At 45.8% G+C, this 24,513-nt stretch overlaps 1 protein-coding gene across 12 annotated transcripts in view; it reads right to left on the bottom strand.

Moving 5' to 3' along the window:
• LOC116938926 (nuclear factor 1 X-type-like) overlaps window positions 1-24,513 on the bottom strand; it is a 39,058-nt gene continuing 14,545 nt past the window's right edge. For 6 of the 12 annotated variants that reach the window (XM_032946679.2, XM_032946669.2, XM_032946714.2 and 3 more), the window contains 11 exons: window positions 24,231-24,291; window positions 22,033-22,386; window positions 20,829-21,021; window positions 9,415-9,486; window positions 8,233-8,307; window positions 7,666-7,795; window positions 7,299-7,403; window positions 6,897-7,063; window positions 6,185-6,339; window positions 5,618-5,816; window positions 1-661 (listed from right to left, as the gene is read on the bottom strand). In XM_032946679.2, the coding sequence (XP_032802570.1) occupies window positions 531-661; window positions 5,618-5,816; window positions 6,185-6,339; window positions 6,897-7,063; window positions 7,299-7,403; window positions 7,666-7,795; window positions 8,233-8,307; window positions 9,415-9,486; window positions 20,829-21,021; window positions 22,033-22,386; window positions 24,231-24,266 (1,617 nt within the window). In that variant the 5' untranslated portion in view covers window positions 24,267-24,291 and the 3' untranslated portion in view covers window positions 1-530. Of the gene's footprint in view, window positions 3,324-5,617; window positions 5,817-6,184; window positions 6,340-6,896; window positions 7,064-7,298; window positions 7,404-7,665; window positions 7,796-8,232; window positions 8,308-9,414; window positions 9,487-20,828; window positions 21,022-22,032; window positions 22,387-23,758; window positions 24,151-24,230; window positions 24,292-24,513 lie in introns of those variants that run through there. The other 6 variants (XM_032946733.2, XM_032946723.2, XM_032946661.2 and 3 more) reach the window with 6 other exon arrangements.

The following is a 24,513-nucleotide window of genomic DNA, read 5'->3' as shown; positions in this document are numbered from 1 at the left end:
CTCATTTCATAAATGTTTTATTGTTGTTAAAACCAAGGTACATGAACAAGAAAGTTGAAACCCTTTGCACATTTATAATGCTTAAAATACAAAAAGCTGAAAAGTCTATTATGAGTTTTAAAAATCGACAATTTACCAATAATAAATGTCAGCGATGTTGAAAAAAATGTTCATGTCGTTCAACACATTCTTGGAGTTACGTTCACTGCATTTCCTTATACGATTGCAAAAAACAGTAACGGAGCGCAGTTAAAAGCCTAGTTTATTAAAGAATTGTTTTCAACTTGGTTACAAATTTTCAACCAGGTTTAAAATATCAATTTAGCAACAACCCAAATCCACAACCGACTGTTGATTACCCACAAAAATGTTCTTACAGCAATACATCAGAGATACTAAGCCAGCACTGATGATCCTGAATTAAAGGTCTGCGCGTCAATATCAGGGGCTTAATAACAGTGGAATCGGGTTCATAATGGCTGTCAAAAACACTGAGATCCTGGAATTAAAATGTGAGTTTCAGTCTACCTCTATAAAACCAGGTTCCCAAGTGTAGAGGGTTGATGAGAGAGACTCAGACCCAGGTCTCGAACCCAGGGCCTCAGCAGTTCCAGCTCAGCATCTCTGACATGGCCATTATGACCCTGAGCCACCCAGCCACCTAAAAAACAAGACAGCAAGTAAAGTTCTTCCTTGTAGTCATCCCATGGAGGATTTTTGTTCAGGTGTATAGGTCTGGTTAGTGAAAATGCAAAGTATTTCTTTGTTTTGTTTTATGAAAAGGACGGCAACATTACCAAGGTTGTCTGTTTAAAATCAATGTGATTGTGAATTGATTTATGTTAAATCGATTTAAATAATTACGTATTAATAATTAACATTCCTAAGTGACCCAAATGCTCTTAAAATTAATCAAATTGAAGAGTAAATCTAAATCCATTAACTGAATTCCATGTTCAAACTCAATTAATCGTAAGCTTAGTGACCGCAACTTTGCGTTCAAATATGTAAAATAAAAACCCATCAAGTCGACGGGGTTTCTTTAAATCTTAAAGGAAGACGCAACTAAAAAAAGTGCATTTTGTTACAAAAACGTTGACACGTGGCAGTGTGACAGCTTCTATCCACTGCTGTAAATATAAAACTGCCAAATCCCTTCTCAAAGAAAACCCTGTCGAATTGGCCCAGCAACAGACATTTCTGTTCAAATTCCCCAGCACGAGCCAACGGTCCATTGACTTAACATGGCCAGCTTCCAGCAAGCTTCACGGCATCGCAACAGATGTATCACTGGCTCCCCAGCATGCGTCGGGTGTCATGACAGTCTCGTTCAAATGTACTGTGTCCACAAGGCAATGAGGACACTAGAGCGCGCTATAACGGCACCGCCGAAAGACATTTCTTTATTTACCAATTCTCACCACCCCCCCCCCACCCGAAGATTCAGCCTCGTGTTGGGACAGAACTGCACAGAACCATGGTATCTTGGGCGTGTTGCTAGAAAACAAAAGCTTCTCTTTTCGGTTGTGTCTTCCTTTAAAACACAATCTTATTACGAGAAAACCTTTAAAATATATTTTGTTACGTTATATATAACTTTTAATATAATACAGTATATATTTTGACAATTTTAAACTTAAAACCACAAATGCCTTTTTTTGCCAACCCCGATATGAACATTCAGATTTTATCACCGTATTACAAAAATACACATTCTCTTTTTCGTAATAATATCGTATGATGTATGCATATTACTTTTTAAATATTTCCAGGTAAAACAAGAGCTGGACTTTTATGTATGTGAAGCAGTTACATTTGTTTTTGAGCAAACGATCGGTTATAATGAGCTGTCCAGGATTTTTTTTTATATATATACGTATATAACAGCTTGCAAGTGTGTGTATATATAAACTATATAACACTAATAATAAAGTAATGATTATCATCATCAGCATCGTCACCACAACAGTCATCACAATCATATCAATCATCATCGCATCCACCATCATTTAATAAAGTCATCAATACAAATCTTAATTGATAAACATTGCTGATCACATCCACCACTACCATGATGATGATCATCATCATCAATGATCAACATCTACACCGTCATCAGTCTTATTACATTCACATACTCTGTAATGGCCGGTAGAAACACTTGGAAGTTCTGCTACTCCTACGAGTTTTAAAAAAGCCGTTTCGGCGGGGCTTACGACGATTTCTACAAACACAGGGTCTTATAAACGAAAGGCAGCTTCTTCCTTCGCCCCACAGGGGCTTCCAAGAATTTCCCAAAAATACTGGATCTTAAAAATGAGCGCCAGTACCCCCGCTTGACACTCATGTACACTTCCGAGTATTTTTACCGACGCTCTAATACTGGCTTCAGGAGACTTAAGGGGGCCGGAGGGAATCGAGATGCATTCAATGGAGTTGAGTAACAGGGCCTCGAAGCTGAGGAAAGTTGAATTGGGAGATGAACGAAGTTAAACCGAGTTGAACGGGTTTAGTGGAATTGAGACAAATTCAGTGTAACTGAGTTGCACTCCACCATGTAAGTTGATGTGTAAGGGAGTTGAGTGGAGTGTAGTCGAATTTAATGGAGTTGAGTTTCTTCAAACGCAATTGAGTGGATATGAATGGAGTGCAGGTATTTTGGAGTCAAGTTACAAGGACATTGAGTTAATGCGAGTTTAATTTCGTTTACGAGTTTGGAGGGGTTGAATAATTTCGACTTTTAGAGGACTGGAAAATAGTGAGTCGAGAGGATCTGCGTTGAGTGGAGTTGCGTGGGTGTAGTGGAGAGGACTGAAGTGGAATTGGAGTTGAGTGGAACTGAGTTTTGCTGGAGGTGAGTGGATTTGAGATTAGGTGAGCAGAGTGGAGGCGAGTTGAGTGGGAGTGAAGTGAAGTTGAGTGAATTTGAATGAAATTGAGTTGAGGTGACTCGAGTTCAGTCGAGTTGAATTATGTTAAGTTGACAGTGGGATTGAGATTAAGTGCAAGTGGCACTGAGTTGAAATATTTGAAGCTGAGTGCATTGGTTTTGAGCTATGTTGAGTGGCATTCAGTCAAGTTGGCTTTTGTTGCATGTAATGGAGTTTATATGTGTGGAATTGAATGGAGTCAAGTTGTATTGCGCCGAGTGGACATGTGAATCTGAGTTGAATTTGACCGCTGCTGAGTTGAATTGAAGTTTCGCTGAGTGGAATGGAGTGGAGTTGAATGGAGTTAAATGCAGTTGAATGATCAGAAGTTTGAAAATCCTTGTGCTGACTCCTCAGAGGACTGCTGATACAACTCGTGTTTCATGGTGAGAACTGCAACACAATGACACACAACACGAACCCAAAGAAAGCCTTTGGCTTTAAGACAGCAGTAACCTGGCTATACGAGCCTCAGACATTGATATTAAACCCTAAAAGGGGAATTAGTCTAGATCTATGAGCTATAGGGGGCGTCTTTGTCTTTGTATAATGTGTAGATTTTACGTGAATGCTCTCTGTAGATGTTTGTGCATGCAGGCGTGTGGTGCGGTAGTGTAGTGTTGAGCGCGTTGCACTTTGAACCCGGTAACCAGAGTTAGTTTCTGGTTCATGGCCAACACCAGTGATGAATATCTGAACTGGTACTGGGACCTCCCATAGGTCGACTCCACCCCAAATGAGGATTTGGTGCGGTGTGTAAAAACATTAGCACTGGGCAGACAAAGGCGACAAGGGGCGGTGTTGGGCCACCCACCCACTCGTGTGCTGTGCCGGCCTTCATCGGTGCTTGCAACAGCACTTGCCCCAAAAGCCTGTCAAAGGCTATAAGGGGGATTTCTCTTTGTTTTTTGGAGTACAAACCACCCCACTATTATGCCACAACCATGCCAACCAGCCCTTCATCCCTCAACAGTCCCACCCCACCACATGCCACTGCCCACTCTCCCACACGACCCCCATTTGCTTTGCCCCCCACCCCCCCGCCCCCAAAGAGTGTCCATAACTACGCCTATATTCCTACTACCTCCAGATTCCACATTAACCACAACACCAAGGCGTCCCCATCGTCGCTCAAGCCATAACTTCTCTCTATGGCTCAACAACCTTATCACTTATTCTTTGGGTCTTTTGGTAAAGTCACGTAGATGGTTAAAAGAAAATAACAAAAACTACGTTTTGATCGCAACACAAGCGATCGTCATCAGGAGGAAAGAGGAGGAAAGCTGCTGAATGCAGACTATTTTATAGGGTGGAGTCCTAGGGTCATAAACGAAGTGGGCGGGGCTAGTGATGTTAATGTGAGAAATTAGCATGTTAATGTAAGATCGGAGAGCGGCGTCTGCGATGAGTGCGCGGGTGGCTATGTTAATGTGAGGGATTAGTATGTTAATGTGAGATCGCAGCGCCACCGCGACGCAGAAGTCGTCGTCCGTAGGTGGCGACGTTGGCGCAAGAAATTCAACCTGTTAATGTGAAATCGGAGAGCTGAAGCTACAGGTAAAAAATACATTAACATCTAAAGGTTGCAACATTACAGCCAGTTATGAAAAACTAGTTGATAACGTCCTTCCAATGATTGCCAAGTTTGTACCCATCTTCTCGGTGGAAATTGTGTCTGTGTCTATATATATGGATAGCTTCATGAGCGACTCTTTGTTGATAGCCAGTGGGTTTGCAAAGTACCTTCGTCTTAGAGAAATCTATTTCGTGTTAGCCCACCACATTATAACAATGATCAGCCACGGCCAAGGTATTGGTCCTACCATGTTTCAAATCTGCCTTATGTTGACGAACACGGTCCGAGACATGTCGCTTAGTTTCTCCAATGTAACTACTGCTGCAGACACAGCTTAGTTTGTAGACGCCGGGGTATTGCATGTCAGGGATCACATCCTTCACAGATGGGATAAGATCACGAATTTTATGTACTGTGTTAAATCGAACCTGGATCTTGTGTTTGTTCATGATTTTGGAAATCTTTTTGGTGACCCCTGCAATGTGTGGCAAGATTTCCAAGGCACAGGGGATCATAAAAAACAACACAAATGGTGTTTGTGCACAGAGAGAGGGAGTAGAGGAAATAAATGGGACTTTATAGGAGAACCTGTGTAATGGGAATATAGTGAGGAATCAACATAGAGGTAGCCCTTGAGAGATGGGAAATAGTGCTGAGGAGGAAAACAGTTTCCAAAGTGTGTTGCCATCAATGGCCTAGGTTGTAGTGATGTATTGAGCATGACCTTGTGAGGTGGGCAAGAGACAGAACAAGTGGAAAAAGATACAGAGGGGTGGATGGTGCAGAATTTGGTGCAGTCAAGATATATATAAAGAGGGCAGTGACAGAGAGAAGAGAGATGGCGGGTCCATCAGGCACAAGGAGAAATGGAAAAGATACAAGACGAGAGTTGGAGGAATGAACACGAGCAAGCATGTAGTGTGACAGATGCGAAAGTGAAGGGAAGAAAAGACCAAGAGGAATCTATGTAGTGACGCAGCTTGTGAGATCACCAGATACACAACACATCCAGAGACAGAGTGGAGAAGAGCAGAGAACGGTCCGGACAGCCTGGTGTGGTGAAGACACCGAAAAAGAGAAGGCACAGAGAGGAGTGAACTTCGTGGGGTACCTGGCGTGGCAACGGGCGTCACACGGCCATCGGACACTGACGTCATCAGCTTCCTGTCGGCCGACATCACCAGGGGGATTGGCCGTGTTACGCTGGAGACTTGCGAGAGCAGACCCGGCGGGAAAGACGCTCCCGCTGCAGCAGAAGCTGCAGCTGCCGCGGCAGCCACAGAAGCCGACTTCCCTACGCCGCCATTGGGCTACGGCAGCAGGAGCAAGCAACGGCACCATTGGTGAAACAGAGCCGAGCCAAAGCCGCAAACCCCGAACCCCGCTCAGTGACTGATAAGCACTGGCCCTCTCAGTTTCTCATATGCACTGCCCCCTTCAGTTGTTCATAATTGGCACCACTCTCAGTTAAAAGCACCCCCCTCCGTGTCTCGTAATTCCAGCCCACTCAGGGTCTCATAATTGCCGATCTCCTTAATGTCTCAATTGCTGGCCTCCCTCTGTGTCTCGTAATTCCCGCCTGCACCCCCAAACCCCACCACGCCCCCACCAGGTCTCTCCTAAAATTCCACTCGCCCTCAATGAATCGCGCCCCGCTCCCTCTGGGCGAGTGCCACACCTGCGAGGAAGAGCCATGATCTGTGTTGTCACTGCCACCACCCAACATGGCATCCACAGGATAACGGATGCATGGGTGGGCTGGGTGGAAGAAGGAACGCTGCAGCATGGAGGGCGGAGGAAAACCCGGCCCGTGGGACAGGTGGCCTGGTAAGCCTGAGGAGGGCGTGGGGGAGACACAGAAAGACACGAGGATAAGGAGAGACATAGGGAGGTGCGGCAAAAGACGGGGACAAGGATGGACATACATGGGAAATGGGAATGAGGAAAGAAAATTGGAGAGGCAGAAATACACAAGGAATAAGGAGAGACGTGGGAAGACACAGGGATGAGGAGACACAGGGAGACATGGAGGTAAGGAGAGGTACGGTGAGACTTGGGTAAATATGGGGAGGCACAAGGATGATGCAAGACATGTGGATAACCATGACTACAACTACTGCTGGTTGGAGTAGTTGTAGTCATGGTTATTGTTGTTGTAGTAGTTGTTGCTGTGAGGGTGGATGTTGTTGTTATTGTGGTGGTGGTGGGTGTAATGTTTGTGGTAGTTGATGTTAATGTCGTTGTTGTTATCATGAATGTAGATGATGCGGTCATGGTTATTGTGATGTGCTGACAGTGTAGAAGTTGTTGTTGTTGTCATTGTTGTGATTGTTATCGTTGTGACTGTTGTTGTGAACAGTGTAGTAGTGATTTGGTGTTGGAGTTGTAGCTGTAATTGTAGCTGTTGAAGCTGTAGTTGTTGCTGTTGTAGTAGTAGTTGTTGTTACTGGTCTCTGCGTTGTGGCTGCCCCAGTCCGAGTCCTCGTGTCGAGAATAAAACCCTCCGCCCCCCTCCGAGCCGGGCTCATCCAGACCGTCCCCGGGCTTGTGGCGCTTACTGACACAAACAACAACAACAACTTAAATTTGTACAGCGACTAAACAAAGCTGCATCTCTCAAGGCGTTTTACACGAGTGAGGGACAGTATCGGCAAAAGGTGAAAAACCCCGGATTCAAACCCAATATCTCAGAGGTGCTGCGTTGTAAAAACAAATATTGGTTCCCCCGAATATTTATATATGCTCCGGGTTAGGACTGGGATTACTCCGTTACGAAATAATTTTCTTCTTACGGCCACTGTTCCCACGTTGCTATGGGGTCGGCTGCCCGGGTCTCCCTCCTCCACTTCTGTCTGTCGAAGGCCTCCATTGGTGTCACCCCAGCCACTTTCATGTCCCTTTGTTACAAAGGAATAAGGGGGTACAAATATTCAGCAAGGGAACCAATATCCCCGAACACATGTTCCTTTGGGGGAACAAATATTCGTTACTGGGCGCACAAGTATTTTATCAATATTTGGGGGGGGAATGTATATTCCCCCAACATTAGCTCAGCGTCTCTGGAGCACTCGTTAATACCCGCGAGCCACGCGGCCACACCGGAATTTTTAAACCCTCAAGAATAATGTACGTAACAGAGGCAAAAGTTAGCGTTCTCACCTGGCGCTGACGAGTCCGGGTGAGATTGGACCGGACCCAGATCCGTGACCGAGTCTCCCGATGGCGGAGAAATAAGCGGAGTTTTCGGTCTCGGACACAAATGCCACGCCCGGCCCGCTCACGATAGGCGCTGCGAGTGCAGAGGGGAAGGGGAGGCGAGCAAGCATCGGCATGGGGTTGAAAGAGTCGTGACGTGGAGCGAGTTCGCAACGAGGATTCTAAAAATCATGCCAGCATTCTCTGTGAACAATATGAACTCATCGGACTTAAACGGGTTCTAAGGGCAGAACATTAAGCTGTGATTAACACATGTTAGATTGTTAGATAAATTATATGGACAGATTGAGAAACAGAAAGAGATTAGACTATTTCTGTAATCTGTATACTATCTAGACATTTCCAAGTGTGTGTGTTTCAAAATTCAAATCACAACACATGGGCAGGATTTAGGGTTGATTTAAATCTCACGATGAAATAGATGATGTGGGAATGTGCCATCATCAGGTTAATTTGTTCATAATATCTTTGAATCTATGTGTCCCCATGTGTTGCCAAGTGTCTCAATACCTCTGGAAACTCGTATGAGTTCGTTTATTCCAAAAACTCCAAGAGTCACAAAACTTTCCTGGTAGCCAGAGATACCTTGGGGAAAGATGACACGATTACAAGAATAATAAACATCATTAACAATCAGCAAGGTCATGAACAGTAGCAAAGGCATCATCGTTATTCCCAGCATTAGGAGCATCATCGTCTTAATGACTGGCATCAAAATCATCAGCAGCAGCAGCATCACCACCATCATCACTACCATCATCAGTGGATATTCTAATTAAGGAACTGGCCCCCACTATGGAAATGTGGAATGTCTACCATTGGCTGAGGTTCTACCATTCCAATAATGAAGAGAAAAGCATTCGTTCACATCACACATCACTAGACTACCATGAGAAAACATTTGTTGCCCGAAAATGGCTGCCGACATCGCCGATTGTTGCAGAGGTTCTGCAGTTCGAAGCAGGCAGGCTGCCCTGGTTATTAATGTGGGTGCACAAACCATGAATACACGCCGTTTCCTTCACAGTAGATGTTAACAAGATCCACTGACGTCACTCGAAATGAGAAGGCAATTTCGTGCCAGAGTCCTGATTCAAATTTGCCCAAACATTTTTTTTTAAATCACCCACCAAGTACTCAACTGAGGTTTCGCATAGCAACATCGCCCTCTACTGTGACACTCCCGCAGACTATGCTAAACAGCGGCTTAGGGAATATCCCTAACTCTACAAGAACAACACGAATACCAAGGTTGCCGAATAATTATTTTTTATTACTAAGCGATTCTTTAAACTATGGAAACGTGGAATGCCCTGCGAGCCAGGTCTGCATTGTTTCCTGTTTGTCCCCAAATCTCTCTTGTATTGTCCCAGCCTTTTGTTCATTTAAACGCAGATTTTTCTACAGATTTTCACTGTATTCTCAATATTTCCTCCAGATTACACAATGTACTCGCTCATTTCTCCAGATGTTTCTCAATTTCCATCAATCTTTCCAGACTTCGCTACATTTATCAGATCTCTCCATTTTTTTTGTTAATGCACAAACAACAGGACTTCCAACACATGTCAGAGTTAATCTATTGGAATAAAAAAGGTTAAATCCCTGCCTAAAAAAAAACAATGAATGGTTCCTTCTCCGTTAGCTCACACACTTTTCCACCAACACTTCCATCTATGAAACGTTTCTCACCGTTTTCTGTCTTAATTTCGGTGTCAGTCAGGGACATATTTTCATTCTTTGGGCTGTCTGAATCTCCAGAATCTGAAAGGGAGGAAATGTTGTTGAACAACAATATCAATACATTTATGTTGAAAGAATTACAATGTTAAAATAAATATGAATGAACATGAACTAAATTTTACTCTCGCCCTCTTTTCAGGTTCATATTGGTCACCACCACTGAGGACCTGGGTTGGAGCCCCAAGTCTGGGTCTCTCTCACAGGGAAGAGCCTTTCATAATGACTGTGGTCATGCCTATAGTGGCTGTGAATATGTGCATGAATCTCAATGAGTGTAATTACTATTCTATGTGCTGTATATAATTACTATTCTATGTACTGTATATATGAGTGCGATGGTGCGTCGCTGGTGCCTGTATTGACGATAAAGGGCAAGTGGTGTTTGCAAGCATCTAACAAATGCAGCACAACACACAGGAGGTGTTGAGGGCAGCACTGCGCCTGGCCACCTTTGTCTCCCCAGTGCTGATGCTGAACACACCATAAGGCTGAGTCAACCTCATGGGAGGTCCAGGACAGGTTAAAATACCGTGTGCAACGAAAGTTGGTCCCTAGCCAGGAATCTTCTCAGGGTTCGTAGCACTGTGCACAAACCGATGCATAATTGCTCCCTACGCACACAAACAATCATACTGTATATACCAAACACACGTATATACGCGCGTATACACAAATAAAAGTAACACACGCAGATATGTACTGAAACATACACAGACACGAGCGCGTGCACACACACAACTGGACTTGCTAGCCTTAATAGGTGCTCGCAAACAGTCCTCGGTTTGTTGTGACTGACCAACACCCTCCCCTAAGCCGTCCCACCCTTGGCTCGTTCCGGGGGAAAAAAAAAAAGTTTCCGTGATTAAATTTAGACCCTAAAATTTGAAACCGGGCCAAACTTTAGTACCGAGTAAACGCACATTCAACACACTGTACCAAAACCTGAAATCGCGTCGGCAGCCCGGGTTTACTCAAGCTGTGAAGAACTGATGGGAGCCTGTTATTTAACCAGGATAGTCACACTGCTGAGCCTCCAGACTCATTCTGCAGACAGTCGATTTACTTGTGGGAGCATATGCACCGTACCTGCCCCCTTCATAGTAAAAGTCACTCTGACTTACCACAACACAGGCAAGTAACAATTGTTGAATTAATGCAAACTATTATTATGCTCATAATGCACGTGTTTAATCGCATATGATAATCAATTACTTTTTACTCAATACAAAGTTTTTTAGGAGAATGGTTGGAACCGAATGAGGCAACAAAAATTAGACGGACAAATCAGACCTGAGCAGAACTAAAGACATCGAACTAATGAGTCTGTAGAAAGGAAAACAGTACAAAACACAGGTCAGTACAGAACAGACCAGACAATATACAGGGTACAGACAGTAGAAACAACAGCACCAGACAAGCCAATGCAAACTAATGAGTGCAGGCAAGACAGTGTCCGTGCAGAAGAGACAGGCAACACAAATAATGCAGTAGTGAAACCGGACAAAAATGTATTCTTAAATCAAACCCCGAGCCCAAACTGTGCCAATGCATTGAGTCAGTGGACTAGGAGGTGAATCGTTACGTGACTAAGACAAAGATCCCCGTATAGCCTCAACAGACTGTTGGGGCAAGTGCTGTTAGCGAGCACCTATGAAGGCCGGAACGGCACACGAGAGGGTGGGTGGCCAGCACCACACACGGCCGCCTTTGTCTCCCTAGTGGCGATATTTACACACTGCACTAGGTACTCATTTGAGGCCGAGTCGACCTAGGGGAGGCCCAGGACCGGTTCACATAATCATCACTGGTGTTGGTGGCCGTGAGCGGGAATCGAACTCGGGATACCAGGCCCCCCCCCCCCATGGTGGTGTTACGTAACACACACGTGCACACACACACGCAGGACAAGTGGGCCTCCTTTCACAGTAGGAGTCAAAGAGACCTGCCATTGACAGTACCACAGTGCATCTGTGCGTGGTGTCCCAAGTGGATCGTGGGCTGCCTTGGAAATCCAGCGACTAGGGTTCAACTCCCAGTCAGGTATAACCGTCGACAGGAAGTTTGTGTATGCACCTGTGCTGGGCCAACTCCCCACGAGGTTGACTCCACCATAAATGAGTGCACATATAACAGGTGGGTAAACATCAGCACTGGGGAAACCAGGTATGATGACAACCACACCATGTGCAATGCCAGTCTTAATAGGTAGGTACTCATGAATAGCATGTTTTCACTGCAGTCTTGCATGTTTGTATGTTTATGTGGGGAGTGGAGTAGTGGTCACAACGCTGCGCTATGAATCCAGCGACCTGGGTTCAATTCGCGCTCACGGCAAACATTGGTAACGATTATCTGAACCGGTCCTAGGCTTCCCCTAGGTAGACTCAGCCTCAATCGAGTACCTGGTGCAGTGTGTAAAAATATCGCTACTGGGGAGACAAAGGCAGCCGGGCGTGGTTCTGGCTACCCACCCCCTCGTGTGCTGTGTCGGCCTTCATAGGTTCTCACCAACAGCACTTGCCCCAACAGCCTGTCAAGACTATTCGAGGAATATTTGTCTTCATTGTATGTATATATGCAAGTAGGAACAAGTGCAGTTATTTGAGGTTGCACAGGCGATCTTTGTGAGCATGTGTTTGTGTGCAGTTTTTTTGTCTCTCTTCCCTCTGATCATATTCTAATTCTGCTACCAGCATCGTGTCATGAGACAAGTTTCCATTTGGAATTCTCACAGCAAACAGTATCAGAGAACGGGCCCCCGGAAGATGACGTCACAAAACTACTTCTCAAGCCCCCTTCAATAGCCTCTTTATCCCCACTAACGGCAACACTTTTTATAAACCCTGCAGAGAGTGTCAGTTGCATGTCAATCAAACCAAAAGTTTTAATTCTCAGAGCCAGAAAAAGCTAAATTAGGTAAAATGCCAAATGTAATATAATGTACTTAAGGAATCGGCGGAGTCAAGGTTAGCTGAAACCTGAAATCAGACCCAGGATGCCGGTATTGCCAGATGGATGCCCCGACAGTATTTGTGCCCATGAGCTACTTGGCCATGTGTGTGTACGTATGAATGCATATGTGTGCATGTGATTATATGTGCGGAGCAATAAATGGATTCCCGCTCACGACCAACACCAGTTACAATTATCTGAACAAGTACAGGGGCTCCCTTAGGTTGACTCAGTCTCAAATTAATACCTAGTGCAATGTGTAAACATTGGCACAGGGGAGACAAAGGCAGCCGGGTGTAGTGCTGGTCACCCACCCCTTCGTGTGCCATGCTGCCCTTCATAGGTGCTCGTTAAAGTACTTTCCTGAACAGTCTTTTCTGGCTATACGGGGGACCTATGCCGTTGTATGTGGACGTGGAGATGTACATGTGCAGCCACTTCATCAATCTACTGCCGTATGAAGGCCTTCTTATATCACATGGGGGTTTCTTGTGATGTATTGACCATACAGTGAGGGAAAAAAAGTATTTGATCTCCTGCTGATTTTGTATGTTTGCCCACTGACAAAGGAATGATCAGTCTATAATTTTAATGGTAGGTTTATTTGAACAGTGAGAGACAAAATAACAACAAAAAAACCCAGAAAAACGCATGTCAAAAATGTTATAAATTGATTTGCATTTTAATGAGGGAAAGAAGTATTTGATCCCCTCTCAATCAGAAAGATTTCTGGCTCCCAGGTGTCTTTTATACAGGTAACGAGCTGAGATTAGGAGCACACTCTTAAAGGGAGTGCTCCTAATCTCAGCTTGTTACCTTTATAAAAGACACCTGTCCACAGAAGCAATCAATCAATCAGATTCCAAACTCTCCACCATGGCCAAGATCAAAGAGCTCTCCAAGGATGTCAGGGACAAGATTGTAGACCTACACAAGGCTGGAATGAGATACAAGACCATTGCCAAGCAGCTTGGTGAGAAGGTGACAACAGTTGGTGCGATTATTCGCAAATGTAAGAAACACAAAAGAACTGTCAATCTCCCTCGGCCTGGGGCTCCATGCAAGATCTCACCTCGTGGAGTTGCAATGATCATGAGAACGGTGAGGAATCAGCCCAGAACTACACGGGAGGATCTTGTCAATGATCTCAAGGCAGCTGGGACCATAGTCACCAAAAAAACTACTGGTAACACACTACGCGGTGAAGGACTGAAATCTTGCAGCGCCCGCAAGGTCCCCCCTGCTCAAGAAAGCACATATACATGCCCGTCTGAAGTTTGTCAATGGACATCTGAATGATTCAGAGGACAACTGGGTGAAAGTGTTGTGGTCAGATGAGATCAAAATGGAGCTCTTTGGCATCAACTCAACTCGCCGTGTTTGGAGGAAGAGGAATGCTGCCTATTACCCCAAGAACACCATCCCCACCGTCAAACATGGAGGTGGAAACATTATGCTTTGGGGGTGTTTTTCTGCTAAGGGGACAGGACAACTTCACCGCATCAAAGGGACGATGGACGGGGCCATGTACCGTCAAATCTTGGGTGAGAACCTCCTTCCCTCAGCCAGGGCATTGAAAATCGGTCGTGGATGGGTATTCCAGCATGACAATGACCCAAAACACACGGCCAAGGCAACAAAGGAGTGGCTCAAGAAGAAGCACATTAAGGTCCTGGAGTGGCCTAGCCAGTCTCCAGACCTTAATCCCATAGAAAATCTGTGGAAGGAGCTGAAGGATCGAGTTGCCAAACGTCAGCCTCGAAACCTTAATGACTTGGAGAAGATCTGCAAAGAGGAGTGGGACAAAATCCCTTATGAGATGTGTGCAAAGCTGGTGGCCAACTACAAGAAACGTCTGACCTCTGTGATTGCCAACAAGGGTTTTGCCACCAAGTACTAAGTCATGTTTTACAGAGGGGTCAAATACTTATCTCCCTCATTAAAATGCAAATCAATTTATAACATTTTTGACATGCGTTTTTCTGGATTTTTTTGTTGTTATTCTGTCTCTCACTGTTCAAATAAACCTACCATTAAAATTATAGACTGATCATTTCTTTGTCAGTGGGCAAACGTACAAAATCAACAGGGGATCAAATACTTTTTTCCCTCACTGTACATGACCACAATGGTCAGTGTACAATAACGGAATTTGCTGCACTGCCCTATTCAGCCCAACAACATGGCTCCACAGCCTCTAACAACCTGTTATGTATGACGGTCACCTATCCAAGCACCATCCAGGCACAAACTTGGCTGGTAAGATGCGATGGGATCAGGCACATAGTGGGCGATTTATTTTTTCACGTGCACGTATGCTAATGTATGTGACATGTTAATAATCCACCAAAACACGTACCTCGCTGTGGCCCTTACTTTTCTGCCAAAAAGTTCACGCACGTATTTATTGAGGCAAGGAGTCTCTATGGAGGGGTCGGGTTAATAATGGTCTGTTATGTAACTAGACAAGAGGAGTTGTGCAAACACGTGCATGTGTGTGTGTGAATGTGTGTGGGAAGTGGTGTAGCGGTTAGCCCGCTGCGCTATGAATCCAGCGAACCAAGTTCAATTCAATTCTCGCTAACGGCTAAATTAGTGACGATTATCTGAACCGGTCCTGGGCCTCCCCTAAGTCGACTCAGCCTTAAGCGAGTACGTCGTGCGGTGTGTAAACATCGACACTAGGGAGGCAAAGGCAGCCAGGCGTGGTGCTGGCTACCTACTCCTTCGTATGCCTTGTCCGGCCTTCAAAGTTGCTCGCTAACAGCACTTGCTCCAACAGTCTCTTAAGGCTAAATTGGGGATCTTTGTCTTTGTTTTGTGAATGTGTGTAGGGAGTGGTAGTGCAGTGGTTAAGATCGCTGTGCTCTTAACCACAGTGGTATCAGAACTGGTCTCGGGCATCTTCTAGGTCGACTCGGCCTTAAAATAGTACATTTGGAGTTGTGTGTAAACATCAGGACTGGGAAGACAAAGGCATTGGACATGGTGCAAGCTACACGACAAATTTCATGCGTGCCGCACAGGCATAAATAGGTGCGCGCTAACACCGCTTGCACCAACAGTACTACATGAGAGATCTTTGTGTGTGTGGAAAAGGGTGCCATTCAAAATTCAAGTTTGATATTTTCAAGGTCACGCCTCATTAAACTGAAACATTGTATGTTTAAATACCGGTTGTTCAACGGAGTTGGATAAAAATGCATTACAGTTAATATATAGTCAAAGTATTGGCATGAATGCAGATAAGAGGGGATCTTGAGTAAGCTGTAAATATGAACAGATTTGAATGACATATTTAGCAGGTGAATTTTACACCTAAAGTAAGAAATTGAGGTGTGATCTAAAAAAACTGAAATTGCACTTTGGCATATGCGTACTGAATGTGGGTGAATGTGTGTGGAAGCTATTTGGCTGATCCCTACATACAAAACTTCGGGTCTTCTTGGCCACCGTTATATGGCCATGAAGACCCCTGTAAACAGAACTATTGTACCGGTTTTAAACATTCAGGCTGGCTTGCCTATTATCCACCCTGGATTTAACCAGGCTGAATTGTGTGAGGCGCTCACATATCCTTGAAAGATCTGGACATAGTCCCTTTAGTGAACTCCCCCGGCAGGCAAGGCTGCCCAGCCACCGCATGCCCAAGCAGCTTCTGTTTTGCCAGAGGTGGCTAAACAGGCATGACACAGACGAAAGAAGAGGTAGGCTGTGGTACAGGAGGATGTGGAGCTGAGTGGACTTGCCGAAGATTGGTACCAGCAGTGTCAAGATTGGCCTCTGTGGAGGAGGCTCATGAAGGATGCTACTGGGCAGTTGGTGACAGTCGCCCTCCAACAACAACGGAGGGAAGAGTGACGCTCTCACTAACGAGCGTAGCGCTGGATGGCTAAACGCAGCCAGTTGGCACAGTAAGGATCATCTGCCAGTAATCTCAAGTCAACCTATGGCACCTGGGTCTGTCCTGTGACCTCCTGTCAGCAAGCCTTTGATACATCACATGGCCTCAGAAATGCACCTAGCCTGGCACTAGCACTGTGGGGACATTACCGCTTCTTGGCGGTTAATGACGGCTGTTGGTGTGTGTCCAAAGTGCGTTTGTGTGCATGTACCTCCTTGTCTCCTGAAGCCATTCATCACCTACCCATGTCCTCCTCCTCCGCCCCATAAATTTCTCCTCGACCTGATGTTTCTGTCTGACTCCCTGCTTATCTCTCCTTCTGTCTCTCTTTACCTATGTTGTAACCTTTCACCTCCCTCCCCTTTACCCCACAGCATCTCTTTACCTGCAATTACATTCATTCACCTCCCTCCAGATTCCCATCATTTCCCATCACAAGGTCTCCCTCCACTTACCATCACCTCACCGTGGCTTCAACACCCCCCCCCCCCCGATCCTTCATGTCCCTTTTTTCCCCATCGCCTGTACTTAACAACCATTATATCTTCCATCACGCTGACATGACCTAGCAGCCGGAGTAGTTCACGGTTGCAGTGGTTCATGGTTCGAATCGCGCGGCCGACCTAATTAATACTGCGGGCATATTAACCGCAAAAATATACGCGCCGTCTGCTTCGCAGTGGACGTTAAATGTGCCGTGACATCAGCCGCAAGGCGAGGCCATTGTGTGTGCCACCATCACAATGCACATTTACCAAAAAAGAATGTACGCCAACTACTCAATTTAAAAATACATAGCAATCATGGCCCCCTACCAGGGAAAACATGGTGGCCCCTCTTGAAAGAGTCATGAGTGAGGCTTTCCTGGATGAACAAACATTAATTATAATTTCCCCATGTTTCCCTCCACCTCCCATCATCTTTCACCATCTCCCGTTGCCTCCCGTAACCTCCTTTCTCCTTCCATTGCCTCCAATAACCTACTTCTTATGACCTCCCCTACCAAATACAGGGAGTCCTCTCTCAACGTCGAAGTTGCATTTTGAAAAGTGCGACTTTAAGTGGAATTACGTTAAGTTCACTTACGTTAAGTGAACCTATTTTCCCCCACAAGAAATAAAGGAGGTTACGTTCCAGTTTACGTTTTTTTTACCGGACTAAAACACAGTTATAAATAAAAATACAACATAATATAAAATAAATACAAATACAACAAAAAAAATATATGAATACAAATAAAGAAAATACATTTTTCGTAAGATAATACTCACCAATAATGGATGTCAAGTGGGCATATGGCCATTTTTGACTCGTGGTTCAGAAGGATTATATCACAAAAGCACGGTATGTTATCCAAATCTCAGTTCACACACAGCGGAACAAAGACTGAGACGATGTAAAGGATGCTGGGACCGCGCCACGTTGTGCTATGCACGATTATGCTCTCTGTCCCATAAAGTAGTTCCCCCGTTGCTGGCAGCGACGATGTAATAGTGAACGGCACGACATAAGAGAATATATTCCCTATTGTATTGCTGACGGTATAACGAAAGAACGTGGATCAAATCGATGTGAAGAAAGGACTCCCTGTAATCACCTACTAACCACCTATCTTCATTTCCCTGTCTCTCAAACCATTTCCTAACACATCTCACCATTTCCATGACTCTCTCTCTCCACCTTGCATCACCTCTCCACATCGCTCCTCACCTCCATCCATCTACCACCACACATCCAGTGCTCCACATAAGCTCCATAATGAGCGTTAAATGGCGCGTACAAATATGAACTGTGTATCAGATTTAAATTTTATTGGTAATACACACAACAGTTGTGTTATGTATTATATAATTTTGCAGGGTCCTTGTCTATAAAGAATGCACTGTTCACCAGCATTGGTTCAAGTAAGCCTGGCTCCACTGATGAGACGTTGAATAACAAAACAGGTCCAACAATTATCGTGCTGCTGAAATTATTCAGAAGGCGTGGCGGCTTATGGAATATGTAAAAATAACTTTTTTACATGCAGGGGCAGATATGCGAATGGAGGCATATTGTCTGCATATTCATTTTGTTACTTAATATTCTGCACGACGGCGCGAATGATTATTTTACGTTGTGTATATCCAATAGCAGCTTTGCTACACAGCTTTATTTTGCGTCACTGAAAATATCTGAGCATTAAAATGATCCTCGGGGCCCATGAAGGAGTGTTTGGTGCCGTATACCGTAAGTCTACAGTATGAAGTTTGTATTTATTTTGGAATAAAAAGAATACGTTTTTGAAATAGTAATAAAAACATTCCCAGTGAGAAATGTTCTCGGGTTTGTAAGACCAAATTTTTTGTACAGCAAGTCAAAGTAATATTGCAGTTCAAATGTAAGGCTCTAGTTAATGAATACCCCGTAAGTGAGCATTCAATAAATCTACAGTATGTATTCAAATTACCTGTGAATTCAAGGTAACATTATATCTCCTGACAATACTATTTACTCCCGTAGTGTGAAAATTGGCAGACAACTCAAACAGCCAAAACTTTATCTGCAATGCTGCCTGCCTGCATCTCTTCGCCTCTCTTCACTTCCCCGTGTTTCTCTTCATGTTCTCTCACCTCCCCGTGTTTCTCTTCATGTTCTATCACCTCCCCGTGTTTCTCCTCATGTTCTATCACCTCCCCGTGTTTCTCCTCATGTTCTATCACCTCCCCGTGTTTCTCTTCATGTTCTCTCACCTCCCCGTGTTTCTCTTCATGTTCTATCACCTCCCCGTGTTTCTCTTCATGTTCTATCACCTCCCCGTGTTTCTCCTCACCTCTCATCGCCACCCCATGTCTCTCTGCACGTCCCATCATCGATCCGTGACTTTCATCACCTCCCCATGTCTCTAATCATCCCCCATTATCTCCTTCTAAGCTCTAATCGTCTATCCTCACCTCTCAATCGCCTCCATATCTCTCTCACCTACCATGACCTGCCCATGCAATTCTGAACATCCCGATGTCTCTCATCACCTCCCATCACCTCTCCATCTCTAATCCCACGTTTTCAGTCTTTCTGATTTGCGGGTGTTTACGTCACTGTCAGATATAGAACTTAGTTTTACTTGTACCTCACTGCTTAATGGCACCTCTTGCTATCATTATATTTGCACAGATTTTTTTTCATGTGTTTTTAATTTTGGACCATCAAATACATCCTACAATATTCCTTAAGGCCCCATACTCCTTATCTGCGAAGTGAATATTTTCGTCTTTTGTTTTCATTGTTGTTATGCTCTTGCACCAAGGATGTCCCTTGTGAAACAGCCAGGCAATTGCCTAAACAGGACAATTCTTGTAAAAAATAAAATGAATCACCTCCACATGTTTCTCACCACCTCCCATCACCTCCCCATGTCTCTCACCACCTCTCATCACCTCCCCATGTCTCTCACCACCTCTAATCACCTCCCCATGTCTCTTACCACCTTTCATCACCTCCCCATGTTACTCGTCACCTCTCCATCACCCCCCCCCATGCATCTTTTCACCTCTCATCCCCTCCCCATGTCTCTTGACCTCTCCATGTCTCTCACCACCTCTCACCACCTCCCCATGTCTCTCACCACCTCTCATCACCTCCCCATGTCTCTCACCACCTCCCATCACCTCCCCATGTCTCTCACCACCTCTAATCACCTCCCCATGTCTCTCACCACCTCCCATCACCTCCCCATGTCTCTCACCACCTCCCATCACCTCCCCATGTCTCTCACCACCTCCCATCACCTCCCCATGTCTCTCACCACCTTCCATCACCTCCCCATGTCTCTCACCACCTCTAATCACCTCCCCATGTCTCTCACCACCTCTCATCGCCTCCCCATGTCTCTCACCACCTCTGCATGTCTCTCACCACCTCTCATCACCTCGCCATGTCTCTCACCACCTCTAATCACCTCCCCATGTCTCTCACCACCTCTAATCACCTCCCCATGTCTCTCACCACCTCCCATCACCTCCCCATGTCTCTCACCACCTCCCATCACCTCCCCATGTCTCTCACCACCTCCCATCACCTCCCCATGTCTCTCACCACCTCTAATCACCTCCCCATGTCCCTGACCACCTCCCCATGTCTCCCACCACCTACCATCACATCCCCATGTCTCTCACCACCTCTAATCACCTCCCCATGTCTCTTCTCACCTTTTATCACCTCCCCATGTCTCTTACCACCTTTAATCACCTCCCCATGTTACTCGTCACCTCTCCATCACCCCCCCCCCATGCATCTTTTCACCTCTCATCCCCTCCCCATGTCTCTTGACCTCCCCATGTCTCTCACCACCTCCCCATGTCTCTCACCACCTCTCATCACCTCCCCATGTCTGTCACCACCTCTCATCACCTCCCCATGTCTCTCACCACCTCTCCATGTCTCTTCTCACCTTTCATCACCTCCCCATGTCTCGTGACCTCCCCATGTCTCTCACCACCTCCCATCACCTCCCCATGTCTCCCCTCACCTGCACGTGAGGCTGGGGTGGCATGGTAGGCGATGTAGAGGTGGAGTTCTCGGGCACAGACGCTCACGTGCATGGGCTGAACGCACAGCCCTGGGTGAAGGCATCGAGTCGACTTGGCGAGTCGCTCTCCGTCCGTACTCTCAAGCGGAACGCCCTTGAATATGACGACCGTTACAAGGTCAAGGCGCCACACCTGCACCGTCACCATCACCATTGTCAGCAGCAGAATAATCGTCATCAATAACAGCATGAGATCACCATTATCATGATCATCAGCAACAGCCGCATAAATACCAACATCATTGCCTTCATCATCAACAATATCAGCAGCAAAAGCATCATCATCAGGGGCATTACTATCACCATCATCTGCAAAAACATGGTCTATCCACTGCTGGATAAAGGCCTCCACATGCCTTCGCCATTCTTAACAATCATGAAATTCGACAATCCATCCCTCTCCTCCGGAGGAACGGACCTCATTGCCACATCTCCTTGGAGGTCGTGCTTTTGGGCATGTTCTCTCATTTGGCTGCCATAACATCTCCATTCCTGTTCACGGCCATCATCTCTTCTTGATGTGCCAAGTTTACTTATATTTACGAAGTCCACGTGATGTCTGATTTTAATTGTTCCCTACGTCATTAAATGGTCACACGTTAAAAATAAAAGAGGGGCATAATTTGTGATGACACTTTAAAGGGGAAGAGCCCTTCTTCTTTCTTCACCTCTCAGTGTCTCTGTTCATCTCCCTCCCTTCCGCTCCATTCACATTCATTCTCCCCATTACTCCCATCGCCTCGCCGCATCTCAATATCTCCTCCGCTCAAACTCCTTCCACCTCCTTTCTCTTGCCATCGCTTCCCTTTGCCTCCCCCTCACCTCCTGTCACCTCACTTGATCTTTGCTTTCGTCTCCACACCTCCTATCTTCTCTCTCCTCTCGTCAGCTCCCATCTCCACACCCCCCCTCTTCTCCTAAATTAATCTCCCTTCCCCTCCCCTAATCTCCCTTTACGAACTTCACATCACTTCACTTCCCATTGCCTCTCCGTTACTTGGCTCATCCCCTCTCTTCTCCACGTGTTCCTTCAACTGCCATCACTTTACCTCTCTCTCCCCACCCTGCTCTCCTCCCAGCACCGCCTTCATCTCTCTTTTACCTTTCATTCACCTCATCCCTCTCACTCATCACCACCCATCACCTTGTCGGCCTGCCGTAGGCAATCGATGCGACGCATCTTGCCCTTTTGGTCGGGGTTGGAGAGCACGCAGCAGGGCTGCTTGCGTCCCGTCACGGACAGAACAAAGTCTTCACGGCACTCGGGACGGATGTCCTTGCGGAGCTTTGCCAGGAGGCGGGAGGCCCACTTCTGTTTCACCTCGGTCTTTTCGGCGAGGAGCTCATCCTTCGCCGCCCGTTCCTCTGCGCTTGACATCCGTCGGTCGTGCTTCTTGAGGTGCTTACGTTTGCGAGCTTGGAGGTGAAACCAGGCGAACGAGAAGGAGCGCACGTGGGGCAGCAGGGCCTCGATAAACGGGTGATATTCATCCTGATGCTGTTAAAAGAGGCGAGGAAAGGAAAGGGGAGGTGAGGGATGGTGACAGGAGATGATGGAGAGGTGACGGGAAGTGAAGATGATAGGTAAGGGGAGATGATGAGAGGTGAAGGGAGGTATTGGGTGGTGAGCAGTGGTGAGGCAAATGATGGTAAGCACACAGAGGTGACAGGTGAGGGGAATTGCCGGGAGGTAGAAGACAGGAGGCAATGGGCGATTAGAAGAGGTGAAAGGAGATGTCAGGGAGTGACGGGAGGTGAAAAGAGATGATGAGAGATAAAGGAAGGTGAAGTGCGAGAGGGATACGGACAGGGTTGGTATTATATAGCATACACATTACACATGTCATAAAAATACACAGATACAGAAAAACACAATGATTCCCCATATAGCTTGTACAGACTTTTGGGGCAAGCACTGTTAGCGAGCACCTGTGAAGGCTGGCATGGCACACGAGGGACGTAGGTGGCCAGCACCCCGCCCGACCGCCTTTGTCTCTCCAGTGACAAGGTTTACACATGGCACCAGGTACTAATTTAAGGATGACTCGACCTAGGGGATGCCCAGGACCGGTTCAGATAATCGTCACTGGTGTTGGTCGTGAGCAGAAATCGAACTCGGGTCACCAGGTTCGTAGTGCAGCAAGGTAACTGCTACGCTACCGCTCCCAACACACACAGATAATAACACATGCGCGCACACACACAAAGACAGCAATCACCCTGTAAGGTCTTTTAGACTGTTAGGACAACTGCAGTTGATGAGATCTTCCACAAAGCTCACACATGCTGATCCACAAACACACACATCCCCACCAAAGGCCAAACAACTCCGGCATAGCCTTATAGACTGTTACGGCAAGTGCTGCAAGTGAGCACCTATTAAGGGTGGCACGGCACACGGAGGGTGGTCTGACTAACCCAACATTCGACCATCTTTACTTCCTCAGTGCTGATGTTCGTACACTGCACCAGGTACCTATTTAAGCTAAGTCGATCTGCCGGAGGCCCAGAACGGGTTCAGACACCACTTGCCACTGATGTTATTCATAGTCAGGAATTGAACTCAGGTCCCCTGGTTCATAGTGCAGCCCATGAACCACTGCACTACACAAGTACACATATGCACACACAAACAACAGCAAAAAACTTCGTAATTTTTTTGCTAAAGCTTTCTGTCCAAAAACACAGCTAAGTCCTACCAACGACGCAAAAAATGAGAGCGTGTTTTTTTCATTCTCCAAATGATCGCAGCCAACAAAATGTATGTACATAAAAAAACTAAAATCCTAACATGGCTTTGGAAAGCCATTGCACAAGGAAGAAAAGATGGCTCGCACATATACACAAAAAAGCACATTTCGCCCTCTCACCATGCCGCCTTCTTTTGACGAAGTCCGTTGCAAAATAATTAGGCTACGTAAATAAAAATCGACGACTGGGTTTTACGATCAGGATATTGTATTTACAAGTTTTTTTATGCCGCAAAACCATTTAGGTGTTTAATGGCGATGGCAGAGATCGTCAGAGAGAAGTTCGGCGCGAGACGAGGAATAATTTTGCTGCCGGCACGAATCTTGGCGTCGATTCAGAGTGATTTTGGCAGCGACCGCGGGTTAGGCAAGGGCAAGGATTGGCTCTGGCGCTAGGCCGTAGTTGCAAGCGGGCTTTGGCGAAATGCGAGATTGAGATTTTTTCCAAAAGAAACTTCCGAGATTGAATTTGCACATCCTCAAAATAATCAATGGCTTCTATGCGAGCCGACATGGAATATTATCGCTTACTCGGTGTGAATGTTTTAAATCCGCTTACCGTCTAAACGAAAACAGACACGCACACACTTACCCCAAACATGGCGGACTTCTCTAATATCATCGACATTTTTTGGCACTAGGAGTGAGGGACCCTGGGTGGAAAATGCAGAGATGGGAAAAAAATAAATGAAATGTTACAAATTGCTTGCAGTATAAGTTGGTGTATGTTTTTGAAATGCACAGAACATTATAAATAGTCTAACGAGCAACATTGTTATTTGTGTATTATGTGGACTGTTTTACCATGTGTAATGCAAAGTGTACAAATGTCGAAAATGATTAAGTAGGAGCAATTCACAGGCAGCCTGGCATAC

The sequence above is a fragment of the Petromyzon marinus genome, chromosome 1 (genome assembly GCF_048934315.1).
Source record: "Petromyzon marinus isolate PM22_M1 ecotype Great Lakes invasive population chromosome 1, UKy_Petmar_22M1.pri1.0, whole genome shotgun sequence".
NCBI lineage: Eukaryota > Metazoa > Chordata > Hyperoartia > Petromyzontiformes > Petromyzontidae > Petromyzon > Petromyzon marinus.
The sequence above is the reverse complement of the archived record's forward strand: the minus strand, read 5'-3'. Positions and strand labels throughout refer to the sequence as shown.